We start from the raw sequence: 12,152 nt of genomic DNA on the forward strand, positions 1-12,152 counted from the left end.
AAGCGGGCTAAGCCATTCAAGCGTACAACCATTTCCGACGGCCGCCAAACTGGGAAGTGTACATTCCGAGATCGCTGCTTATGAATGACGACGACAGGGATTGAAGGACGGAGTACTGCGAGTGGTTTGAAGGCACGCTTCGTGAGGATGAAAGTTTGCAGGGATGGTTATCTGATCAGTTTCTTATTTATTTAAATGATATGCCCTATAGTATTACAGGTAATTGCAAAATATTTCTGTTTGCTAATGACATTAGCTCGGTAGTAAAGGACGTCGTGAGCAACATTAGCTCTTCGTTTATTTTCATTCGCTTATGTCGTATGGTATTACATAACTCTTCCCATTCTAAATGGATATTTTTGGCTCAGAAACGGGAAATAAGTGGTGTGAGTTCATGAACCCCTTGTCAACCCCTGTTCACTAGCCTGGGTATTTTGACACTGGCCTCTTAATATAGATATTCTTTACTATCATTTCTTGTTACCAATATTACCTTATTCCCAAGAATAAGTAGCTTTTACCCAGTTAATACTCGGCAGAAATCCAACATTGGGATCGGACTTCCTTAATCCTTTAAATGCTCTGGATGTGTTAACACGTGTGCCTTTGTACCTGTCCCTGTGCGCTCTGAACGTGTTTATGCACGCCACCAGTCCTTCTACCTGGTACTCGTTCATCTCTGCCTTTTGTGCCTCTTGAAAACACGATATCTTGAAAGTGCCTCACCTGCATATGCTCACTTAATCATTGTCCACGTTTCACTACGGGTTTTCCCGAGCTTAACGCAGAACTTAATGTTCACTCTTTGCTCACCATAAGCACCCATCATGTCACAGTAATTGATGTGTCAAGAAACCAAACAATGAGTTGCTAAGCACAGCCGTGCAACCTAGTGAGTTTGCACAGCCAAGGTCATTTCAAGGCTGCAGGTAATATAACATTTGTTCCTTTATAGCATTGCAAACTCACAAAAAAAAACAACCTGTCCTGAAATTTTGCTGACATAAGGAGTACTTTTGTTATTTGAGCCTTCAAGTTCATTTAATTTCATCTGATGCTACGCTTTTGCTGTCCTAATTTTTCTGAACAAGATACCTTTCACTATCTGAATAAGCCACTAATAATGAAATTGAGTAAATTAGAGAAATTACAAACATGAGAATTTAACATGCAACCCAGGAATCCACCACATAAGAACACACAAATAGAAAAGCTTTAAAGTTAAACACACTGACTTCTACCTTTAATACTTTTCTAATAGTCTAAAATAAATTAAAACTACCATTGGGCTCAATTGGTTGACCCCATAAGTAAATTTGAATCTTACATAATCATGAAGTGAAATGTAATTACTGATGATGTTACTTATTCACATGCCTGTTTTTATACACCCCTTACTGAGTAGTCATTTGGCTGCTAGAATTCAATCTGTTAATACCTGTGTGTCAGTGTCCACTCTTAGGTGTAAAAAATTCATGCTTAGCTGTCACCCGGGTAGTATCTCCACAATGGAACTTAGATTAGCATCTAAGTATAAAAGTTGGCATCTAGTTAGCAGCCAGCATTAAGAAAGAGTGGCTATGAGTCACATGATATAAAGTCAGCATTCTCCAAGCAAAGGAAACGTGAAAATATTGAACAATCATATGATGATCAACTGGTTGATATGATGATCAACTGGTTGCATTCCTTCCCTTCTGCAGTGCTACATTCAGCAAAACAGGCAGAGTCCTGGGAAGATGACGTATCAGATCTATTGTTTGACCTCCTAAGAAGTCTCAGACTCAAGATTCCTGGGATTTATAACATCACTTGTAAGTGTGGATACAATTACATGAATCAGTCCATTTGCACCATTTCCGACTGCCGTGCAGAACTTGAATGGCATATTAAAAGTTGAGAACTGGAGAGATCTGCTGTTACTGAACAGAGCCCCACAAACAAACATAAAATATTGTTCAGGCTCCCACATAATTCGATTCTGTAATTAAAGGGGCCATGGAAATAAGAAAGTGTGAGACAACCTCGAATCTTGACAACAGGTGTAATCTTAGTGGTGCACAAAAGCAAGCTCTCGATGCAGAGAAGAGCCAGCAACATGCGTCGCAATTTTTATGCTACGGCAGGAGTGATGGAACCACCACTCTGGACAGTGACATCATCTGCGACAGCACGATGTAATTATCAAGCAATCAGAAGCTCTCTCTCTGCTATGTGTCACCACAGTAGTAGTTTTGACAGTCAGTTACTCCTGACTCAGGCAATGGAGGCAATCCTCAAAAGGGCAAGGTTCTATCCTGAATTTACGAGTTTTCATCCTGAATTGACATGGCAGGTTGAGTATACTTTAGACAATCTGTAGTGTTATATCAAAACAATTTAACCAAAACAAATATTGTGATACTTGTCAGTCAGAGCTAGTTCGTGAAAGTGCCCTGAAAAGCTGCTGTCACTGCCAAAAATTGTGAAGTGTGTATGTGCTAGCTTGTACTTTGTAAAATATAAACTAGCTTAATAACATTATAAGTATAGATGGAGACGTAGAAACCTCTCTCATTGTGCTGACCTGCAGACAGTACTGTTGGCATATTCCGCATACTTTCGGTCACTTCTGTCCTATGGCATTGCGGCTAACACCAAACAACTATTTATTTTACACAAGTGTGCAGTAAGAATATTCTGCGCATAAGGAAACCAAACACCTTGCCAAAGCCTCTTCAGGGGCCTAAGAACTCCTGCACTTACATGATAATAAATTTTTGTGATTAATAATAAGAGACAATTTGGAACCAACTCAGCAATTCACAACCGCAACACTACAAGTACGAACAATTTTTGTACAGGCCATACCTCGTTCTCTAATATTAAGAGTGGAGTTTTATATTCTGGTGCAAAAGTCTGTAACACTCTGCCAGTGGACCCCTAAACACTTAAAAACAAAATAAAAGAATAATGTAGTCATAATATTTGGAATCAAAAATGCGAAATTTCTCCAAATTCCATGTTTTATATAAAACAAAAATAAGCTCTGCCAGTATATAGGCAGCTGTTAGTGACTGGTTAGCTATTTGGATTGCACGTCACATCATAGTCAAAACCTCTTGCTACAATCTGGAATGAGGGAGTTTTACAATTATAGTACAATTTCTCAGTGAAAAACACAACACAATGACCAGTTACTAGATTCTAAACTATACATATATTTTTTTGGAAAGCTGGCTTTTTTCCAAATTTTTTTTTAAATCTGTATGAAATAATTCAGAAGTAATTTGCATAATTATGAGTGCGAGGAGGTTAGCACTAGTCATAATTTGTTGTCAGTATACTTTTCAGAAGTGGCTATCAGGGGTTATCTTTATTTGTTTCAGATATTTTTTATTCCACGTGGGAAAAATATATCTAAAAACAAAGATGATGTAACTTACCAAACGAAAGTGTTGGTATGTTGATAGAAACACTAACACACACACACACACACACACACACACACACACAGACACAAGCAGACACGTGTAAAGGCAAAGAGTGATATGTATATCTCTGATAGTGGGCTGGAATCATTTAAAGACCTCCTGGGCAACAGTAACGGAGCTTGCAATTTAGACAACTATTTTCAATGTTGTGGAAAGGTCCACAGTTTTCATGCCAGAAACGAAAGTATTCACAGTACGGGATCCAAGGATGGTTTTCTGCCAACTAGCAGGCTGAATGAGGGGTGAAGAAATATGGGTCCATTCTTACAAAACACATCACCTTGACAATCATCAGCCCTCATAAAGAACAAACATGAGAAACAAATTTTTTGTTGTTAAATGCATCAATTGGTCACAAAAAGATATTAATTGCTCTATTGATGTATATAATCCAGTATAAATTTTACTACCTACTCCTTTCCAAATTTTATTTAAATATGGCATGTCTTTCCATACACCTTTGATCCTTATTTTTCCTTACTGCAGAGTTTATGTATACGAGGCTGAGTACATGCACATTACTTGGCATACAGCTAGTATAAATACACACTAGCTTTGCACTCACACGCACAACAAACACAAACTTAAATAATCTGACTAGTGTTGCTGTATGCCGCATGTGCGTCTGACATATTCTCAGACTTTTGAAGGCTACAGAATGACTATCACTTGCACATAAATAATTACTTTCAGTTCTGACATTTGCCTTTAGCCTGTTATTTATTGATTTCTTTATCTGTAGTCAGATACCTCATTCAAGACATAAATTCAGATGTCCCTGGACCAAAAGTTGTTCAATTGTATGAACAGAAAGAACATGGATACTGCACAACTGACTTCATTTGTTGTAATACCTTATATTACTATTCACCAACATCACCATTACTACTATTATTATTATCATCATTATTATTAAATGATGTGGTATTCGTGTACTGAGCTTATTGGTGTCTGCAACTTCAACAGCCTTGGGCAATATTCTGCCAGCTGGCTCCAATAACGTCAACAGGCCTTTGTCCCATAAGTCTGGCGGTCCTCCTTGTGGTCTGTCTCTCGGATTCCATTCCAGCACAGTCTTCATCTATCAGTCATTATTCTTCCGGCAACACGCCAACCCACTGCCATTTCACAGTACCGTATTTACTCGAATCTAAGCCGCACCTGAAAAATGAGACTCGAAATCAAGGAAAAAAAAAAATTTCCCGAATCTAAGCCGCACCTGAAATTTGAGACTCGAAATTCAAGGGAAGAGAAAAGTTTTAGGCCGCACCTCCACATCGAAACAAAGTTGGTCCACAGTAATATGAGAAACAATTTAGGTCGAATGAATGACGATACAGCTACAGTAGTTTGGTTCGAGTCGTAAGCTTAGCAGTTAAGCTTTACCAGGTAGCCATTATGCGTCATTCGCTCCGTCCGTATTCATACGGGTTCCCTACCTTTTTCACGTGCTTCGTCTGGTTTGAATTGATTGCTTATTTTTCTTTGATCTGATAAGTGCCATTCTCTTTGTTATAGGTGTTTACGTCACTCCAAGCTGAAAATGCATTACTGTACTGTGTCATCCATTGTTTGTCTTATTCTGATATTGGGTGTTTACGACCTGTCGCCGCTCGCGGCATAGCTTGCTTTTGTGCACACTACCGCCGTTTACAATTTAAAAAAAAAAAGAGAGAGGAATTCTCTCATTAGTGAAACAATGGCAAGAGAACGCTATTTGTTGTTACTTACACTGCTGCTTTCTTTGATAATGATCAACAAGAACCAAATAATAGACTGCATATGATAGAAGATTTTCTGAACAAGAGTTTAGTGAAAATTTTTCGCCGTTTGACAATCTTTGCAGGCGCCTCTTTAGTATATTACATTCTGCACAGAAATTAGTCATCTTAGATTTAAAAATCTAGTCAATTGCCATGCTTCATTTCTGACTATATCACTATTAGGCATAAGAATAACACGAATATAAACGTGACATAATATGTATAGTCTTCCGCATTTGCTGTTGTCTCACTCTAGTTTCGTAGTTTATTAGGCAGACAGGATTTAAATGAGACAGCAGCAAACACAAAGGAATACATGGAAAAATGTTTATATTCGGATTATTCTTATGGTAAAGAGAATACTGCATGTGAGTCACAATTCATAAAAGTTCCTATTAGCAACCATCTCTTCTCACAGGTGGGAAAAAATTCAGAACATAGAATTGGCCATATTGACAAACATCCCAAACAGTCTTGCCAGTCGGATTTTCGTAGTACATTGAAATGCTGCTACATTCGAAGATGAAGAATACGGAATTTGCATTTACTTCGTTGGATAACGTATGAAAATGCAGTGGTCGAAACTCGGGGCGGAGAAAAAAAGCTCGACTTCCTCCTTTTTTAAAATTTATTTACTTACGCAGAGTTTTTGGCGCCAGTATTTATTTTTGTGCCTGCAAAGCGTGCCTGTGTAGTGCTACATATATTTGACGGCAGAAGTTAGTTGTGGCGGCACCTACCAACATTTTTCAGTACTTCCGCTTACTTTGCACTCGATTCTAAGCCGCAGGCGGTTTTTTGGATTACAAAAACCGGAAAAAAAGTGTGGCTTAGATTCGAGTAAATACGGTACCTATTATATCCAGGATGTATTTGATGTCAGTAATGTATCTGATGCCTTCTGTCCTCCTTTTTGTCCTTTCTTGTGATCCCAACCTTTCCATGCTTCATGGTGTATTTGTGAAGTCTCCAGACCTAGCAGCTGAAAGTCAACATGGGGAGGACATTCTGGACACAAACGATTTTTTCAGTTTTACTACCAAGTTTCACTTGAAGATACTTGAATGTCTTCCAAATGCTTGCCAGCATAGATCAATGTGTCGAAACATTTCAGATATTATGTCTCCAGTCGTATTTATGAGCTGGCCGGCATAGATGTAGTCGCTGGAAGTGTACAGTAGTGTATTTCTAAACTGTACATTTCTTACTATTCTCCACTTATTAGGCATAGCTTCTGTCTAGGAAAGGTCTAGTTCAGTCCAGCTGCCTCACATTCCGAGGCGAGATGCAATACCGACATCTGTAGTTCTTCAAAACTGTTTGCCAAGTGCCCAATGTCTACTGTTAAATCTCAGGTTGTTAATTATCTTCCTACTGAATAAAATTCATTTTTCTTTCCAGTTTAATTTCATCACAGCCATTTCCAGTATGACAGAACAGATTAGGAAAGATGAACTCACCTTATTTTACTCCTCTTTGATTGGAAAGTCCCAAGTAGGTTCTCTGACATTAATGAAAGATGTAGGTTTTGTATATGTGCTACAGGGCTTTACCATAAGCCACCTCTAACCCCTCACTCAGCTATGGCTTACACAACAACTCGATAGCTAATTCAGTCCAAGGCCTTTACAAAATTCACTAAATCTACCATAGAGGCATCCAGTATTTGTTTAATTTCTGCAGAAAAAACTATGTTGAAGTTTGCCAAATCTGCTATGGAAACTAGCTTGCTCAAGTATTATACGTCTATTATTGAATTAAAGCCCCCCCCCCCCTTCCCAAAATCATATTGTTCTGTCTGTTTGTGAAGATAACTCTCAAGAACTACTGTGGGGTTTTTTTATACAATTTTCACTAGCACAGACTAAATCATGACGAAGGTTTGTGTATATCATTTATTCTCATTATGGCAGGCAAGTTGTCTGGCTGTAGATACTTAATGCTACACTTGCAAAGCTGCCGGCATTGGTAGTTATTATTATTATTATTATCAGGTTGAGGCATAAGTTCATAGCATTTTTGTTTCGCATGTTTATATTCCAGTTGCTATGGTTTTATTTATTGACCGAATTAATGTTGCTATCTGAGTTTACATACATTTTGTCATTTCGACCAAATAAGTGAAGCTGTGGACGCTATTTTATAGAGTGCCAAATGAAGAAATCAGAATATTTCACACATATTCTTTTGTTTGAGTTCAACAAGGGATGACAGCAGTGGAAACAGCCAGAAACATTTGCACTGTGTATGGGGATAATGCCATTGGATAAAGCATGGGAAGAAAATGCTATTCTCATTTTGAGAAGGATCATTTTGACATCAGTGACTCTCCACATTCAGAAAGACCTTCAAGGTTTGACAAAGATTGTTTAAACGCATTAATTCACAATTATCCACACCAGTGCACTCGATAAATGGAAAATGTGATGAACTGTGATCACTGCAGCATCATGTGACATTTGCATGCAATGGGGAATGTTCAAAAACTGGGTGTACGGGTACCGAATGCTCTAAGTCAAAATCATAAAAATCAGTGGGTGGCCGTATGTTCATCTCTGCTTGCTCGTCATCATTTGGGTTGTGAACAACATCAACCATTCCTATCCCATATTGTCACTGGTGGTGAGAAATGGTTGAGCCCAAACAAAGTAGCAACTCCCCGTACAAAGACCTGCACGCTTCCAGAAAAGATAACGTTATGCTTCTGGTGGAACAGTGATGGTGTTGCACTACAAACTGCTTCCCTGAGATGTAACCATCACTGCTCACATTTATTGTCAACAACTGAGACATCTTGCACATGCAATCTGAGAACGATGACCAAGAACACTGTGAAAAGTGATGCTATGCCACAGTAATGCCCGTCCACATTCCTCTTGACTGACGAAAAACGCTATACAGGAGTTGGGTTGGGAAGTCATTCCGTAGCCACCTTATTCACCTGATGTCGCACCCTCAGATTTTCACCTTTTCTGCTCTCCATCGAACAAGCTTCAAAGATCTTCTTTTCTGGATGGGAATGCACTCTGAACGTGACTTAACGAGTTCTTTGCCTCAAAAACACATGAATCAAAAGCTGCAGAATCAGACAGTTAACCCAGTGTTAGCAAACTGTTGCAAGTAGTCATAGAGAATATATTATAAGACTAAAGTCTTTGTATAAACACAGCAGATACACAAAGACCCATGGAAAAGCACTACAAACTTATGCACCAACTCTATATATTACATGGGCGTGCACAAATAATTCAATTCAAGCTCATATTCTGTTTATACGGTTTCTGTAGTAGGGCTACCAACTAACGACACCCTCCACACCAACACTCGTTGTACCTGGCAGCGATGCTCCGCACGGCCCCTATAAGCCTCCACACAGCACCAGGATTTGCTGCCTTGCCAGAGTCCTTGCCTCCCCAGGTGGCACCTGAGCCTACCCTCGCTCTGACCTCTGTTGTCTCCAACCTGCAAGAGACATCTCTCGTCAGCTGTATACTGTCTTTATCATTTTTTATTTTACACAAACAGTCACACAACCATTTCTCAGTCTCGTGGCCGTGTTCCACAGACTTCCGGTAAGTAAAAAAAACAAGGAGGCAAAGGATTATTGCAGAACATATAAACTCAGTCAAGTAACTATCTATTTCTTGATAAATAAGAATATAGTTATACCTAAAGACACATGGTGCAACTGATGATTTAATATTCCCCACACATTGTCAATAATACTAATTGCTACGGATAAAATCACCTGAGAATGATAAACATTAATCACAAATAAGAAGTAAACTACCAAAGAAAGACAGCATGAATGACAACTGTACATGGTTACTTGGCAGCAATTACAGTTTCTGTGATGATTCTTGTCTCCACTTTTTATCTATCACAGTCTGAAGACAGACACTGTCTCGTCCCAATTCCTTACAAAACCGTGAAAAATTCATGTGATTCTTTTGAAAATAATTTTAAAAAATTAAACAACAAAATCGATCAATCACCCGGCACAGTACATAATTTTTACTATACATGTGACTCTCTAATAAATATCAAGAGACATGCACAGCTAAAGCAACCTAATCCACTTGAATCTGCTACTGTATTCAAACGTTGGTCACTCGCTACTTTACCCTCGTACTCCATCCATTACCAAACTGATGATTCCTAGATGCCCGAGGATGTGTCCTATTAATTTATCCGTTCCTTTAGTCAACTTCTGCCATAAATTTCTTTTCTCACTAATTCCCTTTGGCACATCTTCATTCGTCGTCCGATCTACCCATATTATCGTCAGCACCACGCTTCAGAAGCTTTTGTTCTCCCTAGTCTGACGTGCTTACTGTCGGTGTCAAACTTCTGTAGGAGCCTACACTGCAGACAGACACCTGCAGAACAAACTTTCTGATGAAAATTTATATTCCATGTTAGCAAATTTAACTATTTCAGAGTATCTGTGTCTGCATTTAATATCATCTCTACACTGGCCATCATCAGTCATTCTACTGGCCACATAGCAAAAGTCACTGACTACTTTTACTGTGTCATTTCATAATCTAATTGCCTCGGCAATGTCTCGTTTAATTTGACTGCATTCCATTATCTTAAATTTCACACTTCTGTGTATCGTCAAATTGGACTGTACACCATTGCTTCAAAAATCATTTAAATGGGCTTATTTCACATAGTTTTATGATGGCATAATTTTGATTAATAACATGATTAATCAAAACATATTTCCTTGTACCTCCCAGTAATTCAAACACTTTTTAAAACACTAATTACACAGGACCTGCTTTATTGGTGTGAAATTAAAGTAGTGTTCTTTGTTACATTGTTAAATAACAAATTAAATCTTTAAATTAAAATAGCACAAGAATTATTACATAAATTAGACAAAATAAAACACATTTCTATCCAGGAAACATTGTATTTTAAACCACCGCTTCGGTGAGAGTGTGCTCCAAACATTAAAGCAAATGAAGTCTTGACTGACAATGAGCAAAATGGTGTATGTATTCAACTGAATGGAGACTTCACAACAAATGACAAAGTGTGTATGGGATCTCTACCACAAAATGCAAAGATGAATACATTTAAAATTCATGCGATACCCAGTGACAACAGGAAAACATACCTATCACCGATGCAGGTTCCACTCTCGGCCAGATGTCCTGTCCCTTCACTCACAGCACACACTGCTCCACCGAGACCTTCACGTGTCTTGTGCGAGCCTCCGCTCTCAGTCTCAGTCACAGCCACGACCCCACTTTCCAGATGACCTGCCCTGTAACTGCTACCCTCCGTGCCTCCCGTACTGCCCGACTGCGTCCAGGCATCCGTCACAGCCACTGGTACCCGGTCGCCACCGTCACAGCTCGTCTGTGTGCACTTGTCGCAGTGCCTCCTCTGGACCCCGCCACTCCCCACAGGCACCTCGGCGGCAGTCCGGGTGCCACTGTCACAGAAGGCACTCTGCAGTTTCTGGAAGACGTCAAACATCCTCCTCTGCTTGTGAGCCACCTCACCCACATCTGCCGCCAGCTTTAGCAGCAGCTCTGTATGGCGGTTCTGCAGGTGGAACAGTGCCCTTATAAGAGGGTCCGACACTGGGACCCGCGACCCTCCGAGCCCCTCCGCAGTGCGTGCGTTTCCGAAGTCCGTGATGGGCAATCCCGCGGAGCTCCCCCTCTTTGCACGCCTGGGACTGTCGCGCATTTCAGAATTGCCGACTGTGAGGAGTTCTCTCTCCCTCACATTTATTCCAAGATTTTTGCATGGAACTGATCCCAGGTCACTTTCTTTCACCAGTTTGTTTTTCCTCTTCCGTCTGCGTCTTCCCAAACTGAGAGGAGAACCGTCACTTAGGCTGCAGTCTGACGAAATAAAACCTTTGTGTGGCCCTGTAGATTTTTCTCTTTCCTTCTGAAAGTCGAAAGCCTGGGGTACCCGCAGGCCACTTACATCCGAGGCGACGTACCCCGCCCCTCCGAGTGCGACCCGATCGGACGAATCGACGTAGCGAGCGACTCCTCCCTGTTGGTCCGAGTGACCCAGTGGAAAGCTGCCACGCTCCTCCTCCACACCCTGTATCTCTCCTCCAGATGCAGTGACTGTCGCCGAAACGGTACTGTCACACTGGACGCCTGTAATGTCAGGCAAATCCTGTGTGGGACGTCCCGTACAGTCCACAACATCCCCGAGACGCTTATGTGGCACTGCAGCAGTGCCTTCCTGCAGCTCAGCATAGTGCCGATCAGACATCTCAACACGAGTCTGAGAATTTGTCACTTTGCTCCTTTTGAGACCATATTGGTATTTTTTTGCAAACGGGTCTGTGTCAGAATCGAGGAAATTATCGGTGGTACTTTTTCCAAATGACTCACCTCTTTCTCTCATTTCCTGCACTGCAACCGAGTTCTTATACCCGAGTCGATCGGCTTTACGAGTTCCGTCCCCCGTCTTCTGTCCCACACACATATTCCCTGCCCCAACGGGCCCTGAACTGGTCCTTCCTGAAAAATTCTCAGCACTTCGCTCTCCAAACTCCTCGAAATCTGGTCTCCTCTCACTGAAGTCAGCTGATATGCGCTGGTGATCACTTTGCTCAAAGTTGCTGGGATCGACAACTGTATTTGTCTCCACTTTGTATGCCTTTATCCATGAAGGGACAGCTTTCTCTTGTATGCCATAGCGTAAAATATCTTCTGTGTTCGAAGTTTCGTGTGGAGTTTTCATCACTTTGGCAGATGCCTTTGGTGCTTCGAACAGCCCACATCCAAAAACTAGAGATGCGTCTGGCACACATGGCTCGAAGAGGATCTAAAAGAAACAAATGTTTGTAAGTGAACAAGGTACAGTTTATGCTCAACATGACTGAGTTTTTGTATGCTGAGCTGTAAAGACTGTCATAGATAGCAAGGTC

General features: G+C 40.5%; 1 protein-coding gene across 4 annotated transcripts in view; it reads right to left on the minus strand.

Moving 5' to 3' along the window:
• Window positions 1-12,152, minus strand: part of LOC124720114 — a 100,737-nt gene that overhangs the window by 62,935 nt on the left and 25,650 nt on the right. For all 4 annotated transcript variants that reach the window (XM_047245412.1, XM_047245410.1, XM_047245411.1 and 1 more), the window contains exons 3-4: window positions 10,365-12,049; window positions 8,570-8,698 (exon numbers count right to left, since the gene is read on the minus strand). In XM_047245412.1, the coding sequence (XP_047101368.1) occupies window positions 8,570-8,698; window positions 10,365-12,049 (1,814 nt within the window). The remainder of the gene's footprint in view (window positions 1-8,569; window positions 8,699-10,364; window positions 12,050-12,152) is intronic.

The sequence above is a fragment of the Schistocerca piceifrons genome, chromosome 11 (assembly GCF_021461385.2).
Source record: "Schistocerca piceifrons isolate TAMUIC-IGC-003096 chromosome 11, iqSchPice1.1, whole genome shotgun sequence".
Taxonomy (NCBI): Eukaryota; Metazoa; Arthropoda; class Insecta; order Orthoptera; family Acrididae; genus Schistocerca; species Schistocerca piceifrons.